General features: G+C 41.2%; 1 protein-coding gene across 3 annotated transcripts in view; it reads right to left on the bottom strand.

Annotated features, from left to right (window-relative positions):
- PLPP1 (phospholipid phosphatase 1) overlaps window positions 1–16,704 on the bottom strand; it is a 56,086-nt gene extending 39,382 nt beyond the window's left edge. The window contains exons 1-2 of one of the 3 annotated variants that reach the window (XR_003573073.1): window positions 16,571–16,638; window positions 118–272 (exon numbers count right to left, since the gene is read on the bottom strand). Coding sequence is in view for 2 of the 3 variants with exons in the window: in XM_027900164.1 (XP_027755965.1) it covers window positions 118–272; window positions 16,571–16,628 (213 nt within the window). In the remaining variant the exon portion in view is untranslated. Of the gene's footprint in view, window positions 1–117; window positions 273–16,570 lie in introns of all 3 variants that reach the window. The other 2 variants (XM_027900164.1, XM_027900165.1) reach the window with 2 other exon arrangements.
- Window positions 16,705–20,238: the final 3,534 nt, after the last annotated feature.

Below are 20,238 nucleotides of genomic sequence, written 5' to 3'. Positions count from 1 at the left end.
ACATATACGGGATTTTGCCTGTATAGACTGTCTTCAACGCACAGTTACAGTGCTGAGCTCTTGGAAGGCATACATTTTATTCCCATCACCAAAGCTCCCTATATATTAGCTACTTACAGAGAAAATGGGCAGGGTGAACCCCACTGTGTAGAGGACAGTGGATGTGATGGTACTGTCATGGAACGGATACTTGATGCTGTCATCATTACAGAAAAAGCCTCTCTGATACGGTTTTATTTTGGCCAAGTTTAGAACACCAAGGGGTAAGCCAGCTGTTGGGGGAAGGAAAACAAAAAACAAAAACAAGAAATACATGTGGTTAAATTAAAAAAAAAAAAGTTACTTTTAAACATGCGTGGAGGAGGCTACCAAACATGCATAACTCAAATTTCTAACTATCATGCAGTGCATACACTTACCTAATCCTGCTTACAAAAATTTATCTCTTTCAGAAGGATTTCAGAAGGACTCTGAAGTTGCCACCAGACAGAGTTCAAAGTCCTTTCGTCATTAAGGTGAGTTGTCACATACTAAACCAAGATTCCACTCAAGAAAAAGTGTTTGCCGCTCACACAATTAACCAGTTATTGAGCGTAGGCTGCCTTTTGTGCCCCTTCCTTTCCCACCACCCCCCTACCTTGGCTTGTATCTGAATTACCAGCCTTGTTCTATACACTATAATCTGATCAGTGTTTACAGATACCAAGACAAAAAATACACACAGATTTTGTCATAATTACAGAGTTAAAGATTTCATGCAAGTAGTTTTCATGCAGGTAAGGGGGACAAGAGAACTGAAGAGACACCAATGGGAAATATGGACACTGGTGTGTCTGGACTATATCTCTAGGTAATGAGACTTATACCTTAAAAATGCATTTACACAGCTTTTGTACACTTTGGAAAATTTCTGCATGAAAATATCTAAGTTATTAACATGGAAACTGAGACTCAGGTACAAATCGTAGCTCTCAGAACTTACACAGTGTGACATATTACCTATTCCCTCTCTTACGAGTTCACTTGCACTATACCAACAGTCATGTCAAAGAACCATTAAAGGCTTCTGACAGCATTTGACCAAATATCACCATGCCCACTCCCCTGCTTCCCTTTGATCTACTGAGCAAGAACCAGATTAACAGTGGATAAATAAGGTAACGCTACAAGAGCTGCAAAATCCTCAAACAAAACAAAAAGTAGATTTTGATTTAAAACAAGGTAAAAAAGGGCAATCTGAACTTTTTATTTTCCATAACATTCATGTAATATGCAAATAGATAGTCTATATGTAAATTAGAGGATAAGTGCAATTACTGACACAGAAAAGACTAGTCAGCATATAAATAACCTGCTGTACTGAGAACAAAACACATTTCAAAGAAGTTAATATGATGAATGATTGCTTTGATTTCTGGTGACACTTGTTTACTATGAGGTAAGTAGCTTAAAGGTGTTTTAAATAAGCTTATTCCTATAAACTTCATTGAAGAAAAGACATCAAGAGTGAAACAGTAGGAACAGAGTGATAAGTCCTAAACCCTTCTTTGGGCTGCTAAGTTGCAGCGTAAAGGCTTGTGAAGTGCAAATTGAAACTGTATGTATTTGGTAATACCCCAGGCTTTTGACTCCTCTTCTAATAAAATTGCTATGGTCACAGAAAGCAATTTGGGAGGAATTTAAATCCTCTTATGGAGCACAGCAAAATTTTTTCCACAAAACATCTGAAATATGAAGAACTGTCCACTTACTGATGCTTACCATCCCATATAGAAAACCTGTACAAAAATGCAAATGGCACTTTGCTTGTCTGACTTTAGGCACAAAGCTTTTCATTAAGTAGCACGGTATACCATCAAATCAACTGCATCTCAAAGGTCTCCCTCCTTCCTTCCTCTGCTTTAATGATTGAGAAGAGAGCTGAAGCGTGACAGATGGCAGAAGCAGACATAACAGAACTGCAGCCCGTTAAGTATGAAGGCGGCCACACTGAAGAACTCAGATGAAAATTCCTCCAGCTGTATGTTCACATCCCTGGAGCCAACTTTCAGCTACACTCAAGGCCACTGCAAGATTCCACAAACATAATTCAGTGTTTCCTATCTTTATCTCTGCTTCTGCATACCCAGCACCAAAATGATGGAGTGGTAAAGCCGTTACCTAGTTAATACAATCCCATATTCTCAAACAAGTCAGGAGATGTTCACAGGCAGAAATATCCTCCTGCTTACCTTAAGCAGTAGGTTGTGTTTTGCAGAAGTGGACTACTTAGACATAAATACCCATTTTCCAAGAAAAGATGCTACAACCTAACATCAAGAATTTTTCTGTTTTGTTCAATTATATTTTCAGCCTTCCAGTTCAACATTTGAGCCAATATTGCTGGTTTTACAGTAAGGTTTTGAGGTGGTTTGTTCTGTAATTTTTTCTAGGTTTGACTTCATGAAGGCAGGCCATTTCATTTTTACCAGCTGCTGAAATACATTCTCTAAGAGCTCCAGTTCAGAAACTAGACGAAATGCAATTCACAAGCAAATGTGACAGGAGTTCTTAGCTCAAAAATTTCAAATTTCTTGCCACTAAAGTACACAGAATCATGAGTCATGTGGGGTTTTTTTTAAGGAGAGCAATTGCGTGAGTGCACATGAAAAAGGAAGGTACCCTCAGTTTGACAACTGTTTTAGAGCAGTTTTTTTAAGCCTACAAGCAAAAGTTTGAATATGAAGGGAGAATTGCTCACTCTGTAACCTAGGTAAAGCAGAATTTCAAGGACTTTATTTTTAATTAGGGATAATTCCTGCCAGTAAGAGCTATGCGCTCAGTCATCAATTAACAGATGAAAGGAGCTCAAGATTTAATTTAAGCTTTTTTTCTTCATGTGAAATCTGTTTATAAAACTATTTAGTGAGAACTTCCACATAGTTATACTAATTTACTACAGCCTATACATTTAAATATTTCTTCATATGTTTTTGTTCCTTTCTGTATCTATTTCACTGAAAAAAAAGGATACACCTTTTTGTTAAATCAGATTGATCTGTCTACCTTATGCAGTACTTAGAAAGTACATTGAAAGTGTGTTTTTACTTTCAACAATGAGATTCTGGGAAGGGGAAAAAGGAAAGGTGGCAAGTAAAGAAGTCAGATGAGGATGGTTTCAATGAGACTGCAAAATCAATGTGTATAGTCTATAGTAAAAGAGTAGGAAAAAAAGGAAGTTGGTTACATATCTTACACTGCCCACTTCCATTTTTTTTTTCATTACTTTCAGGAGTTTCTACAGCAATCCGAATGACGCACTGCTTTCCAGCAGTGGATTAGAAGACTTTGTGAAACGGTATTTAGTTGATCATCAACTTATCCAAAATAGTAGTTTACTATTGCTCATTTTACAGGGAGAGAAGACAACACTTAATGCATGTAAGCAAACAGTCCTGAAGTTTTCAGGAGGAAAAAGAAAAAAACCCACCACTAATGTACACAACAGGCCAGTATTGGATCAGAGGTGCCAAGCACCTCCACCACCTTTAAGAAGGTTGACTGTACACTAAAATTCTGAGGAACGTACATTTGTTCAGTTGCATTAGTTTCTACAAACTGGAGTAAAGAGTGACCGAGATCTAGTGCAAGATTACAAAGCTAAAAGGCAATATTGTAGATCAACTCTCATTCCTTGTCCTCTTCACAATATGCCTTCTCTTCCTTTTTACCGAGACAGTACCAGCAGTAACCTCCAATGGTGTTCTTCTAGGTAACTTTAAATCTTAAGGGATTCTAATGGTTTAATTGTTATTCCTATCCTCTAAAGCATGACCTTCAGCTATTAAAAAACAATATTACTTGAAGTTCCACATGCTTCAGATTGGAATTTCTCACATTTGGAGTTTCTCTATGTTTTGTTAGAACTTTTGCAGTTGATCTTGTTAAGATACTAGAGACATGTTCTGGGCCATTTTGCTAGGTAGTCGCAGGAAACAGACAGCAGTCCTCTAATCTAGTTTCTCTCCCTTTCAGTTAAGCAGAGAAAACAAACAGACCACTCAAGTGCTTTGGAACTGTTATAAAATGGGGAATTTCTACCATAATACTCACACAATTAGACTCTAGCTAACCCATAGGCCAGACTGGATGGTGCTTTAAGCAGCCTAGGCTAGCAAAAGGTGTCTCTGCCCATGGCGGGGGTATTGGAATGAGATAATCTTAAGGACCTCTTCAACCCAAATTGTCACATGGTTTTATAACCCTGAAAGCTATAGATGTAGTAACAAAGTTGAATAGGAAAAGAGACTGCAGAGATTTGAAGCTTTTATCTATGAATGAAAGGTAAAAAAGCTTCATACACATGAACAAGAGCAAACAGCATAGAGGGGGAGAGAAGAAAGGTAAGAATGATGCTTGAATTACTGAGCAGGGATTGCAGGGAAGGAACATCCTGAAGTTTGGGCTAGACCAGGGCGACATTTGTACAGAGTGAAGTTAAGCTAGTTGAAACAGTTATAGGGGGCTATGTTGAGTTCACAAGGAGTTTCCAACTCTAATTTGTAGGTTCGAGACAGTTGTAGTGTAGTTTCCATGGAACACCTAAAGTAATTCACAGTAATATAAGTAGCCTTAAGGAAGTATTTAATCACATCTAGCTGGACAACATGGCATGATACAAAAGCCTTGAAGGAAGGAAGGAAAGGAAGTCCAGACTAGGAGACTAGGGAGGAAGTCCCTGTGAGAACGGTCCTCCACCCACAGAAAGGGAACATCAAAAATAAAATACCAATGCTCAAGGGAAGAGGGTGAAGTGGTGATTTTGTTTTCTTTTTTTTTTTTCCAAAGGAAGATTGGTTAGTGAAGAAGTGTTGATGTTATATTGTTTACTGCTTAAGTCTAAACCAAAAAAAAAAAAAGGCATTTAAATTCCACAGTTTCTCCCTCAAATGGAAATGATGGATAGCAAACTATCATCTTTTTACAATGTGCGTAACACCACACTATTCTGATTTGTGGCATATATCACACTTCTAATTTTAGACTTAGATTCTTAAGCTTCTTAAGCTGCTTAAGCAGTCAGAGTCTGACACTCAAGTGTCCATGTAGCTTTGCTAGCAAGCTGCATATTTTCCTTAAACAAGGAAAAAACAGCATTTATAGCTGAAATAGCAACTTTTACAACAGTTGCATAAATATTTAAGGCCAGCAAAGAATATTGTTGTTTTGAAAGGTTTTTGTTACCTGAAAGGAAAGAAACTCTAGAAATTTCTAACCATTTTAATGATACTATACTATCTATTTCAGAACCAGATATGGTGCTCACAAAACTCAGGTAAGCTTTCAAGATCAACTCAAGACAACCTAGACTGTCCAGTCCTCCTCCAACCTCTGGCCATCCACCACTATCCCCTTCCTCGCCTCGGCACTAGTTTTTCACACCAACTTGTCCAGAAAGAAAAAGCCCATGAGCACACAACACGTTTTTTTTCTGGGGCATTTGGTCAACTGGCTGAGGGCATTACTGTGAGAGCTGGTTCAAAGGACAGAGTAGGAACACGTAGCCAATGGTGTAGAAAAAAGGAGAACTAGGACAGACTGGGACAGATCAGCTTCCACAACTCATGAAATTGTTTCCAAGTCAGTGCTGTTTTCTCCCCCACAATTTTAAGTAGTTCAAAGGAATATACTCTGTTTTTTAAAAATACTTTATTTGGCCTCATTATCTGTGGAAGTAACTGGATCTCCACTTGAGGCTCTGTACAATCTTAAACTCATGCTGAATTGCTGTTTCAGGTTCTCCACGGCACATTAAGATTCCATGCTCCCATTTAGTCCTCATTCAGGAAGTTCTCTCCATTAAAACAAATTAATATCTAGAAACTAGGAGAAAGGTAGTTACCCTTAAGGAAGATTATGGCTAATAAGAATATTCTAGCTTGATTATTAACCAAAGATTTTTCCTCATATTGCAATAAACCAACAAGGAAATGTTTAGTACAAGAACCTGTACTAGACTAACCTGAGACTGCGAAGAATTTTTATGTTTCTCTAAACTTAACCAGAAAAACAAGATCAATTCTGCACTTGATGTGCTGACATAAAGTCAGCTTCGGCTTTTGTAAACAAAAACACAACTTGCAGTTAAGGGGTCAAACAGTAATTTTATCTGTACTGTAGAAATAACCTCCATATAAGACAGCAAATTACAAGCTCAAAACAGATCAGTTACTTTTTACAGCTTGCATTTAATTAGACAGGTGATGCTGCTAACACCACAGACAGATAAATGTCATCATTTCAAGCTAAATCTGTACAGCTGGTAACTACGACAGAGTAAGGGAGAAATTTTCTCCCACTCTTACACTAGTATTTCTGCTTTTAATTTCAGACAGGACAACTATGCTTGCTTTGCTGTTCATTTTTCATTGTACAGTCTGGGATAAGCAAGTATGCAAGAGATTTAAAGAAACTCAGGTTAACCTCATGCTGCTGGAGAGAGTTTGGAAGCATCTGTAAAAGACTGTTCTCTGCAGAAAAGCAGATGTGCTGAAATTCTGTTTCCATGAACAGTCAAGAGAAAGAATCAATACCTCTTAAAACAGGAGGTTCTGAGAACACAAAAACTATTAAGAGGAAGAAGAGATTAAAATAATGAGACTATATTTAGACTGTTGATACCTAGAGGTAAGGGATGTACAAAAGAAAAATCAGTGCACTATTTATTTTCAGTAGTTGAGATAAGCGGGTAGCTCACAACTACCTATCCACTTTAAGAATTTTATCTTGCTTTTCTACACTAAAGAATGCAAACCATCTCTAATGCCAGCACACTGATTGTTCTGATAACACCAGAAGCTGTGATAGGCTTCAGTAAACAGGATATATGTATTTAAAAGCATGCACAACATTCTAATCTCTCCTACTATTCTACTTGCAACTTTATGCTGTTGTATTTTTATTTTTTCTCTGATTCATGATTTGACTAGCAGAGAAGCCAGAAGAGCAACTGAGCAAGTCCCCCACCACACCTTACACTTTTGGTTGCGCCAAGGCAAGGCACATTGGAGACAGGAAACAGAGGAAACCTTCCTGAGTTGGAACAGCCTCAACAGACAAGCATGCAATTTCTACTCCAGTCAATTACTAAGACAGAAATACACCATATTCCAGTTTCTCTGCATGCAACAGTTTAGTATTACACAGGAGCGCTAGTTCAGTCATCTATATTCCCAATCAATTAGAACAGGTCAAAACACTTATATAAAAACATTAGCATGGACAAACGTATTCTCCCTTTTATCTACATTTCATTTCAAAAAAAGGACTTTTAGAAGCACAACCTGTTACTCTAGAAACCATGTAATTCTCTCTTCTGTGACCACTTAAAGAAGAGCAGATGCAAAACAAAAAACGCAGAAGCAAGACAATAATATATCTTATCCTGCTCTATTGCTTACACAGGTCAAGTGACCCAACTGCAGGTCACAAGCAAAGGCTGTGCCCTGGGCTCTGCTATGATCAGAGGGAAGAGAAAGCTGAAGCAAGCCCGGGGATGGGCAGACACCTGGAAGTCATTAGCAGTTCACTGAGTGCAGCAGAGGCCAACTGCCCAATTACTGACAGACCTGACAAAGATTTAAGACCCCCATATTAATAGCTAAAACGCACTGCAGGGTCAGAGGCAGGGCGGGTGGAACAGGAGAGGTCAGCTGCTTGTGTTTCGGGGCTGCTCATGGGGTGGGGAAGAATCTGACCAGCTGCAGCCAGAGCAAACGAGTGACTTCTGCCACTATCATCCCTCCTGTTTAGGGGAATTAAATAACTAATCACTGCTTGCATTACATGCTCAACATTATATTTACTATTAAAGGCTTTGCCTGCACTGTCTAGAGAATTAAAAAGCCCCCAGATATAAAAGCATGCAAAAGCCTCCAAAGATCTAGGTCTTCTACACACAGTCTACCTAAACCACTGGGCTTACAGATCAGGAGAGCAACACAGCCAAAGAAACTGAACTGCCAAGGTCAGCTGCTGACAAAACAGGGAGGGATTTTTTTTCTTTTTTACTGCAGGTGACACCAACTTCGAATGTCATTTAGTACTACTGTCATTTAAACTTCAGAAGTTGTAACTATTTTGCCATTTTAATCTTTGTTTTATGGGAGTGCACAGCAAGAGGCTTTCAGAGTATTTCACATGTATCTACACACCCTAACTTGAAATACCATTCAGTTTCTAGAAATATAATAGGCAATTAGTTGTCAGGAGTGTAAATGCTCTTTTTCCAATGAGTTCTACAAGCATAACAATATTTTATTTAAACAGTCTTTAACAAAGTCAGGCCTTACAACGGCAGTGCTAGAGAGGGACTCAGAATTTCCATTACACTGTATACCTTGTCATACACCAGAAAGTCACTTTACACTGTACACACTGCTGCATGCCACCACATTTAAGATAACAGAACATTTTTTTAAAAGTAAGCCTGAAGTTCGCAGTGCCTAATGATACCCTGTGAGAACACAAGCTCTATTATAAGCTCAATCTAAACAGACTTTAAAAGGAAAACTGACAGTATCCTATATATTTTTGAGCCATCAGAGCAATTGTTTTGTACTGATTCAAAAGACCGCTCAAGAAATCAGTTTAACTAGACCTTGTAAAAAATACTTATGCAACATAAAGCATAGAAAGTCTTATAGTACTCATGTAATAGAGCAGGTGTTTGCTTTCCAGTTTTCAGTAGAAATTTTCAGCATTAGATCTGTGATCTTTGGGTTAGATATATAATTTTTTAGTGTTGATGACTGTAGACTTCAGATTAAAGAAGAGACGGGAAGAATGATAAGAGTCTGCAAGCAGAAATAGTGACCTTACTTCCATGCCCAGGATCTCCATTAGCATTAAACCCAGCCATCATACTGCCTTGGAGTATTTTAACTTAATACTAGTACTGCAGTATAGCCTTACCTAACAAAACAGAAGTTGAAGCCTTAATTTTCCTGAGTCAGCAAAAGCTACAAAATTCACTCAAGGAAACACTAAGAAAAGCAGACACTAACCAAGATGATGACTAAGATGATTTTCAGAATTTAATGGGGAATAGTTCCTGATTATTTGCCAGGCTCAATCTCACTGCCTGCCTTCTGTACCCTTTAAAGGCCATATATGCTTGCTGCACATCAGAAGGTTCCCTGTTATAATTAGAAGTTTATTCTCTCAGGCCTCTACACCACCAGCTTCCAAACCAGCCTTTTCAGCTTACGGTAAGCATAGTTCACTGCCCTTCTGTACCTTAAAATAAGGCAGATAAATTTAGATAAGTATGTGTTCCTTACCATCTCAGTACTCCTGTTTCAGAAAATATTTCACCTACTGTTTAGCTTCATTGACCCAGCCATCTAAGACTCAGAACAGACAGTAATCTGCAGATCTGCAGTATCAAAATAAACAGACAAAAGCACACTAATTTGAGGTAAAAATTCCACCTTATTCTAAAAGAGGTAGAAGGTACTTGAGATGCTGAAATTTGATACACAATTCCATCTACACTTAGGGCAAAAACAGAATATAATTCCTGTTTGGTACAGCTTCTTCCTTCCCTAGGAAACAGATGACATAAAAAATTATGACCCCTCTCCTGTACCAGGGATGGCTAGGTAACAGAATGAATTCCTTATGAGATCAAGAAAGCCCCACACAGACCCTCTGAAAGCTGCACGATTAGCAGTGGCAGCCAAAGGGGAGAAGACACTAAAATCTTGGCTATGTCCAGCAAAACCCATTGTTACATCAGCACGATCACAGAATAGGGATGTACTGATATCGCTTCTGCATATTTTTGGTTTCATTTAGCAGAATCTGGGTTTATAGATTCCAAGATGGGTGTCCTGAGCTGATATACTTACATTTCTTATTTTAAAATTTAAAAAAAGCTTTGTTTGCCTGTTACCATATAGCAAGACACCACATGAAGGAGAGATGCCAAAACTGAGTTGAAGTACAATACAAATAAAACCGAACCTTAACACACTTCTGAGTCAGAGTGCTTCTAGGTAACAGCTTTTTAAAGATGAATCAGCAAAGTCTATAATAGAGCAAGAACAACCTATTCCTGTACTGGTAATTTCAAATCCTCTAAATCAATGTAATAACAGAGTGCTTGATAAGTGCTCTAGACAGTTTCAACATTTTCCTTCTATATCATATTCGGCTGAAGAAGCTTACTTGGGTCTATTTCTGGCTTCTATATGAAAAAGCAGTGTTCATTTTAACAGCTGGACCTGATTGTGCGTTAAGAATGAATATACTACAGAATATGGCATAAGTAGTTTCAAAAACACAATGCAGGTTTATCAAGAGACAGTTTTTAGTTCTGTGCCTTTGATATCAGTCTCATAGCTTGAAAAGGAAAATTTCTCCCAGAAAGTGGGTCAACTCATTAGCAGTTGATTTTTAAACAAGAAGAGACAGGTGTAAGGTCCTTGATATAAGTAACATAGTTTTCTTCTAGTTTTGAAATTGCAGGATTGAACTACTCTGCCTGTAAAGTTGCTTCTGGGTCTACTCACAGGCAGAACCGAGAGGTCTATTGCTACAGCTGAAGTGATTACCTATTCTAGTGGAAGTGTCCCTGGGGTTGGAAATAGATGATCTTTAAGGGGCCTTCCAACACAGGGTCATTCTATGATTCTACAATTAGTGTTTCCTGATGCAGTGGTAATTCCAAAAGCAGTGTCAGAAAGTATCTTAAGGAAATCTTGCTTCCTCAAAACATTTTAAATTTTTTTAATTTTGGTCAAAAGTAGTTGTTCACTAGTCATCCGTTACCTGAATTTCTAGTATTTGGGAATTTTTCAGATGTCTTCAGTCAATTATTTCACCTGAACAAAGACCAAAAAGTAGGTGCTTCTTTTGCAGGATAGGGGATAAGTAAAAGAAGCACCACCACCAATGTAAGCAGACATATCAATAAGTCAAGGTCATTTTAAAGCCTGCTTCTGTGGGTGCCAATAGGTTTCTATGTAATTCTGTTCATCAGGGGTTTTTTTTTATCCAAGGTGAGTTTGTTTTAATCCTCCTGGACTAATTCTGAAAAGAGGATTGTCGATCGTTGGGGATAGTAAATCCATGTCACTTAGAAGGCTACAAAACTCAAGTTCTCTTCTCACCAGGTACCTTCAAGATTTGGGTCACTCTTTGTGCTACCTGCCTTCCATGGCTCCAGTACAGTCACAAAGAGAGGATTATCACAGCTTTGTTCTCTCATCAGCATCTGGTCAGCAACAGTGCTCCTACACAAAACTATGCAGTAGCAGGCAACCAGGAATCAACTCTTTACTTCCCCCCAACCAGGGCTGTGATGATGCACCTTCAAAGCCGCCTTCAGTCAGTATGAGTTCATACTACCTAACTCTTTAAAATCAGGCCAGTGTGTTGAATCAGCTTGGCACAGCCAAGTAAGCACCCTGGCAGCTATGGAGGGGATGCAGGACTTCTTCAGCTATGAGAGATAAGCTATTTTATAATTTATTGTAGTGTGGTACCTAAATTTTCCACAGAAAATGTCAGAAGCCCCTTCCCTCCCATTTCATTACACAAAGGTCACTGTCCTCATAAAAGCATGCTTCACTTCTCAGTGCTTAAGGCTAAAAGAAAAAAAAAAAGAAATCACCAGGACTCAAGCAGCTGGTAAGGAACCTAAGAGCTGATAAGCATCCTTTTCAATATGCTAAGAGGAAAGAACATGGAATTTAAGATTTTGCTCTTGGGAAGGCACTGGAAGGTGAATTAGGATTCACCCATTGCTGTAAAAAGAAAGTGCAAGAATTTCTGGCTTTGAGTCAGGAGTTAGTATAAGATACACTTTAATAGTAAAAGCTGGCAGAGCAAGAATTAGATTGCTGACTTTGAACAATGTTCATTAACAAGTTGAGCTCTAACCTCATGGGTTTTTGTAGGCTTCTGAGCAAAAGGGAAGAGAATCTCTGGTACAGCATCCTCCTTTATAGAGAAAATAAAAAGTGAATGTTGCAAAGAAGAAAGCACAGGAGGAGAGGAAAGATTTTCCAAGTTTTAAGTGACAAGTATGTTGAGTATTATCTCATGGTACCTGGTGGACAGTGTCACTAAAGACAAACTGCTCTTTCACATATACTTATTACAGATTAACAATGTATTCATGCACTAGAAAAAGTATTTAGCACCCACATGATGTGGAAAATAACAATGGTGACACATATGTCAGTGAGTCACAAGTAATAGAGGAGGAGGTTTTATTTGAACTAGGGCAATCAGGAAGTGCTAACCCACATAGGAGGCCTTTCCTAACTGAACAGCAATACTGTAATCAGCACCAAGACTGCTACCTTCAGTGACAGTAGGATTAAACACTCCTAGAAGAAAAGTGCAGATCCTAAAGCAAAAACATTGCACAGGGTGTGCAGTGTGATCCAGCCATCTCACTCTCACTGGTCAAATACCGCAAAAGCAAACTCACCTGGGCTATACATATGTATCTGCTGTTTAGTGTATTATCCTGTATCACAAAATATCCCAGCAGCAATAGGAAGCTTAAAGTGATCTAAGCATTTAGTATTTCTAGGTTTAGTTCACATGTCCTTCTGTTTGGAAGGACTAGAAGTTCTTCCCTTACTCAGAAGTAATTTTATGACAAAAAATAAAAAGATTGACACAGAGCAGCCAGGCAGTAGGGAAGTTTTCAGATGGCTTCTTGAACCAGCACAGGGTAGGACACAGAGAGGAAGAAAGAAGAAATCTCTACACAAACATTAAAACTGCTGTGCAATCTAGTTAATTTAACTGAGTAATTCTTTACTGTTTCCAACATATTGCAGAAAAGTGGATCAGAAAACAAAGGGATGAATTCTTTAGAAGGCTTCAATTTTTCTGATCTTGGGTTTTACCTATTTTTGCATTATACCAGCAATCACATATTGACAAGTACAATTCCCAATTACATACAATAGCTTGTCAATAATTGCATAGCCAGGCAAGGGACTAAAGGAAGACATGTTGTATTGCACCCCTGCACTCAATTTAGGCATGAATTTCAAAAAGTTCAGGCCAGAAGGAAGTCGTCCCAGAGTCTAGCGTGACAGAAATGTTTTCCTTAAGGCTCTAGTCACCTCTGGAGAGCTTACTTTAATCTGACTTTGTCTTAGTGAGAGTTTAATCTAAAGATAAATGTATTTAGCAGTTCTTTCACTGATTATAGGAATATTACCATGGTTTTCCCAACTTTGTTCTTTAAGTGTTGTTTACGTCCCTCAATGAAAAAGGAGCCTAACAAACAATAGACCTTTAAGAGTGGCAGGGAGTGTATATATAGTGCCTAATGAAGGCATCATTTGCAAACTAACTAATTAAGCTAGTCTAGTAAGGGGTTATTTTTTGCCTGACAAACTGCAAGTGTAATAGACCAGAAGAACCAAGTCTCACTATCTGTGAAAAACAGTTTTACTATTGTCTAGAAATGTCAGTCTCTGCCATGCTATATAAAACGTCTATGTATCAGAAAACCAAGGAGGGACAAATAACACAAGTATGCAGGAGAAAAAAAAAAAACCTGCAGTCCAGGCCACTCATGCTTTCCAGTGACGGATCCATCTGACCACTGTTCCCTGGACTGCACAGAGTAAGGGAGCTGTTGTCTGCAGCACTGCAGAGCTGAATACAGACATGCAGTAGCACACACCCAGCACTGCAGATCAGCACACAAGGAATGCAGAAACAGCCTGCTCACACTATTTAAGGACAGATACTGCAGAAACCTGCAGTGTCCATTTTTTTTAGATTACAGAACAGAAAGCTAGTTTAATGCTGAAACACCAGTGTTATTTTTAGAAGGAGAGGATTACCATACTGATAAGAGGGAAAGAGTTATTTTCTCAGAGCACCAAAGACTCCTTTCCCTGAATTCTCTCTCCCTTATTGGGTAACAACATGGCTGAGGGAGGGAGTTTCCTTAAGGACAATTAAAAGCAACCTAGACTTAAGTAAGTTTCAGGCAACCAAACTGATCTCATAGTTTAATGCCAGATAAAGGGGGAGATGTTTTTCCCTCCTCCTTTTTTCCCCTTCCCTGTGTGCTCCTTCTTACTCTCTTACCTCAGCTCCATCTTAGGCATTTGTCAGACCTTTCGATAAAACCATTTAAATTACAGTAAAAAAAAAAAATTAAAATCACTGTATAGCTCTTTTCCCCCTTCTTTTTCTTTTGAAAAACTTGTGTTGAGAAAGAATGCACAAAGAATGGCTTGACTAAAACAGGAGCAAGTAACTCAGACACACACAGAGTCATCCATTTCTACTGCGGTGAGCTTACGGGTAAGTCAGGTCACTGTAATGTGAAGCTAGTCTTCACAATGTTTAAACTTTTAGTTTTCTCTTGGAGGCCTCATGGTCTCTGTAGTGGAGACACTAGATATCATGTTATCCACACCTGCAAGTCACTTTATCTGGGCAGTTACCTTGGTATTTTGAGCAGATATCAAAGTGCACAAACAGGGGGAAGGGCAGGGAAAAAGTGAGAGTTAAAGTCCACAATCAACAGGAACTGTTCTTTTTACAGTAAAAAAAAATTAAAAGAGATTCCCTCATTAGACACACATAAGAACTATGTTATTTCTAAGGGCCTGCCTCAATCACATGGGAGCCAGGGAAAAGAGGAAGAGATTCAGTCCTACACCCACTATCTTTCCCATTCCTACACATATAAATTTTTTTGTCTCAGCTGCAGTTTCACTAACACCTGCAACTTGATGCGTTTAAAGTTGCAGGTGTCAAGAGACTTCATATCACGCACTGCCTGCATTTTTCAGACTATTAGTAGGTAGTAAACAAGCCCAAGGGAAAATAAAAGCCCGGCAACCCTCCAGCACACTGGGACACCAGATTAGTGCATCTGTGATCCAAATGTTACATGGGGGAGGGTGAGAGCGGGCAAAGGTATGTAAACCGATATTACACTGCAGAGCAAGGTAGGTCAAGAATTTACCTTCCAAGGTAATGAAGTAGGGGGAACCCTCATTCTTTCAGCTAGATGACCCTCAAGTTATGTCTGTTACAGTCCTAATTTGAATATATTTTGTTTTCCTTGATTACTCAAGTTTGCTTACAATATGCCCATATGCTTCAAACACAAAGTATATGAATAGTGCAAAACTTCTGCCTAATTATAAAGGTTTTTTAATTACAATTATCAGAACAGACAAAACTTCTTCACTGACTTTAATGACAGCATGAAAGTTTAAGCCTCACTACAGCATAGCTTCATGAAACCTCTGATCTGCATAGAGACTGCTCCCACTACACAACATGGATCCATTATCATTCTGCAAAACCTCTCTCTCATATAACATTAATTCCGAGCAATGCATCATTCACCGTAATTTTGCTCTTTCATGGCATATAGCTACAGGTACTATTGCAACTGGAAAAATCCATGTTCGTACTAATGCTAATCTTCAGCCAAGGGGGCTGAGCACCACACTGATGAGAAAGTGCTTAGATTTATTACTTAAGTACTGACATTGTTGTTGATTGAGAAGCCAACATCCAAAACTAACACCTCCTAAGACTGACCAAGAATCTCATCTTCAGGTAGTAAAGACACTTTCCAGGCTCTCAACACACACAGGTGCTACAGGTCTTTATAAATGAAGCTGCCCCTTCGCTGATCAGTAACTAATATTATTGCTCTTCACACTGTGTCACTGCTTGAAAGGAGAGAGTTAACGCAAATTGACAGGACCTGAAGTAATTTCATTAGAGAGACTGAACTAGAAGAAAGTAACGTTGGGAAGGCGCTGATATCTGGGCTGGCCAAAACAAGCATTGCAGCACCGTAGCAGCGTGCTGTGGCTGCTTCGGTTCAACCCATGGCTATCACCGAGGCACCGCTCCTGCTCCGATACCCATCCCTCCCTGCTGCACACGGACACGAGGGCGCAAACACCGTGCTCTAAGAAATGCCCTATTTCGCTTTCAGCCTACAGGGGTAGCTTACTGCCACCGACACCGCACACAACCTTACGGCGAACAGCTCTACAGCAGAGCACCAGAGCGTCTCTGCCGGACCCTGGGTTGGATGAGGCGTATTCCCATGTCGTCGGCCCCTTCCAGGACAGCTTCCCGACCCACCCAGGCTAACAAACATGCCCCAGGAAACAGACATCTACCAGACATCCACCTTTCCAGCACTGCCTTTTGCCACAACCGGTTTTCAGCCGACAAAGAAGGTTAGGAAAGGAAGAGGGAGGACATCAGAGAGAAGAGGGAGTTCGAGATGTCAGTAGATAAGCTGCAGCAGCTCCCTCCCCGCGGGGCTCTTCCCTTCCCCTCCCAGCCCGGGATGGTGATCAGATTCCCACTGGGAGGGCAGGGGCAGGAAGGAGGGCAGGGCGGCAGGCAGAGGCGGGAGGAGGCGCGGGGTGGCCGAAGCCCGCTCGGGGGTTACCCAGCGCGGCGGGGAGCGGGGAGCGAGCATGCGGTCAGCGCGGTGCCGGGTGGGGGCAGCGCGGCGCCCGGGGCGGCCCCCGAGCCCCTCGGCGACCCCCCGACCTACCCAGCAGCACGCAGAGCATGTCCAGCGCCACGAAGGGCAGCCGCGTCCTGTCAAACATGCTGGCGGCGCCCGGCGGTGACAGCCTCGGCCCGCGAGGCGGGAGCGCGGCGGCGGCACCGAGGGAGGGAGGGGCTCCAGGCGCGGCGCTGCGGCGGAACGGCCCCCCCGCACTCCCGGCACCGCTGAGGAGCCGCCGCCGGCCGCACTGCGCTACTACCACCGCCCCGGCCCCGGCAAGGCTTTAAGGCGCCCGGGGAGGGCGGCGGGGCCGGGCTGAAGTGAAGGGCGGGCTGGCGGCGGCTCCTCGGACCCGCCCCGCCGCGACGGCCTACTCGGCGGCCGCCGCAGCGCCCGGGCACGCCAGCCAATCGCTCCGGGGACCGCCCCGGGAGGGAGGGGAAACAATGCGGGCCGCCCAGTGAAGAAGGCAGGAAGGGAGGACAGGTAGCCCCCGAAGTCTCTTGCCCGCCCGGTCGAGGTGGTGGCCTCTCGTCCCCCGAGAGCGGGTGCCCCGCGGTGCGCCCTCAGCTCCGCCCCAGCACTGCCCCGAGGGCACAGGGGCCTGGCGCGCCTGGGGACTCGGCCCTCCGCGGAGAATGGGCGGAACATTCTCCCGGAGAAAAATCTCCCGGGAGATTTTTTTTATTTTTTTTTTTTAAACAAGGAAAAAGCTGTTTCCACCTCTGGAATCACAGAATCACACATTCGGTCAGGCCAGAAGGGAGCACAGTGGGTCATCTGGTCCAAACTCCCCACTCAAGCACCAAGAAGAGCCTGGCTCCATCCTTTTGGCACCCTCTCTTTGGATATTTACAGGCATTGATGAGGTCCCAGGTCCCTCCCTTTGTTCTAGAGGCTGAACAGGGCCAGCTCCCTCAGCCATCACTCGTAACAGAGGTTCTCTAGTCCCTGAATCATTGTTGCCTTTCCCTGGACCTGCTCCAGGAGCTCCATGTCTCTCGTCTTATGAAATCCAGGACACAGCACTCCGTCTGTAGCCTCACCAGGGCTAAGTAGAAGAGCTGGAAGAGTGCTGAAAAACTGTAAAAAAAAATTGCAAAACAGCTGTGAAGCAAAGTTTCAGTCCAACCCAAAGCAATCCTTTTCCTTGTTAAAAGCTTTTATTTGGAGAGAAGGCACTTACCATCACAAAGAAAATGTTTTCTGCATAACCACATTATTTTACCAGCATTTATGACAAAGTGGACAATTCTATCCACTGATGTTGTTAACACTGTCGGGCACAAATGTGTCACTGCTCCCATGGATCGCACCTGTGTTTTGTTCAAGGCAATCACAGGTAGGATGAGGGGCACTTCCCACACTCAAGCTTTTCTGCCATTTTTCATGTATTCCACTCTCTAATTCTGTAAACAGTTTCACTTTGTGTTATATCCTAAAGGCTGAATAACAGGTTTGACAGATCAACAAGAGAAACGAGTTCTTGAGGTGGAAATGGCTCACTAAATATGCTGTATCTTCGACCATGCTGCCTAAAAAGGTACAGAAAGTAGTTCCATATAGAATATGTAAGGAAGCTGTACATAGCAGTCTATACAGGAGATCCTGATTTTATCTCGATGCCTAGGCATCGTCCCAGCTACAAGTCAAAACTGGCAGTTCTAGAGATTAAAACTACCCTTGATTTGTGTAAAAGTGGTGTAAATTACAGTTTTCCTGTGCAAGTATTGTGGGATGGTTTCATGGAAGTAGAAACTCCTGTTGTCTTACAGTGCATGAAGTAATGGAACAAACTGGAGCACAACTTGGCAATGAGCTTATCTTTGTGAGAACTGCTGCTGAAAGAAAAGTGTGCAATCTGCTCTGCTTCTCACAAAGAAGGGGGATTGTTCACTGGGTCTTAAATCAGTAGTAGATAACATCCCCAAAATTGCAAAATGGTTAGAAAAACCACAGGACAAGCAATGCAAACATTCCACACACAATTACCTTAATTGCTTTCTTCTACCTCAAAGCATCACCCTAATCTTGCTCAGGCTAAACAGCACACAGCCCCCTGACCCACACCCCTACATAGTAAATTAGAGACCTAAGAGATTGCATTAATTTAAATGGATCTTTTCCCAGAAGAATGTAAGCAAGATAGTGATTACACCTAAAAACACCTGGAAATTCTACTGCAGCAGCACAGCATTCACCAAGAGAAATTAATCACGCTTCATTGTCCTGCAGTTTCTACATCTCTGTTTCACCATTGAGATGTAGCTTGCCTGAGGGAAGGGGCATCTCTGCAATCTTCTGCCAGAATTCAGGAAAGAAAGCAGTCACTCTCCAAACTTTCCATTGCACAAGGGATATGAGCCTTGCTGTTGCAACCCTATTTTCACCACTAGTCTTAGAAAACTCCAGCTGAGCACAGTTTGGGGGATTAGGGTAGCATTGCACAGTTCTAGGCTCTCAGAAGGTTTTTCTTGGCCTTCTTCTGTAGGCAGGTATTAACCATGGAAGCATGCCAACCCAAGTACTTTCAGCCTGAATTACTACTCAGATTAGCAAAACCCTGTATTATGCAAGGATTGTGGTAGCATAAGTACTGCATCTTCAGATATGTTGTTATTTCATACAAAACGGATATTTTGGTGTAAACTGAAAAGAGAGGGGAAAAAAGCCAGACCCTGCACACTTAAGCACCTTTAACAAAGAACAGAGTAACAAAGTAGCAACAAAGCCCAGGGTGGCAGAAATGGTGAACTTGATTAGATAGCATCTGGAGCAGTTCCATTCCCGAGGGGATGGATGCTGGTTGATTATAAATACAAACAGAAATCATGTTCAGCATCAGTTAGAGGTTTGAGGGGGGGGTTTTAATTAAACAACACAAATATCAGAGCCTCTCAATTTCATTTTCACCTGATACTGTGAGAGTTTTGTAGAATCTTCCAACTTTATGGCATTTTTCCTGTGTAGGCTTTGCTTAGTATCTGTCCTTTGCAGTTGCTTAGATATCCATTACTCTTAGCTACCATAGTGACCCAGTGATGTCAAGTCAGAGCCACTAATATGCTTAGCAGGGTCTATGCTAGAGAACATTTTTGGGCCAAGCAAAAATGAAGGCAGCAGATAACGCTCATAAATTATATTGTCTCATAACCCTTCATTAAGTTAACATGTTAAATAACTCTTAATATTGCCCTCCAGAACTTAGGCTCTCCTAAATATCTTCCCCTGTCACCTATTCTCTTGTTTAGTATGGTTATTTATTTTGTTTGCTTTTATAATTGAATCTTTCTGTTTGTTTAATGGAGAGCAGTGAGCAGCAGCACACCAAGTTAAAGCCCTGTTAATGTCTTTGTTTTCTTCTGGTTCTATAAATTGTGAGTGACAACGTTGTTTGCCTATCCTTCTCAAAAGTTTTGTGTTTGCCAGGATTAAACTCTCAGGAAGTTTATCATCAATCTCTAGTGGTACTTGTGTGATAATTAATTAGTATTGGCCCAACAGGACTCTTAACTGTAATTAACATTCATATAGATCAGCAGCTTCAGTAAACGATGGGATTTTCCCAGGCTTGTTTCTTTGTAGCTTGTTCTGGGGTGGGAGGCGATAGCTCTTAATAAGCTGCTACCACTCAGGAAAGGGATGAAAGGATGAGAGGGTCACGGTGGATAGTTCTGGGAAGTCATCTCTGGGTGCTCAGTGAGAGAACA

The sequence above is a fragment of the Empidonax traillii genome, unplaced genomic scaffold, assembly GCF_003031625.1.
Source record: "Empidonax traillii isolate 1590-97213 ecotype Southwest subspecies unplaced genomic scaffold, ASM303162v1 scaffold714:size326938, whole genome shotgun sequence".
Taxonomy (NCBI): domain Eukaryota; kingdom Metazoa; phylum Chordata; class Aves; order Passeriformes; family Tyrannidae; genus Empidonax; species Empidonax traillii.
The sequence above is the reverse complement of the archived record's forward strand: the minus strand, read 5'-3'. Positions and strand labels throughout refer to the sequence as shown.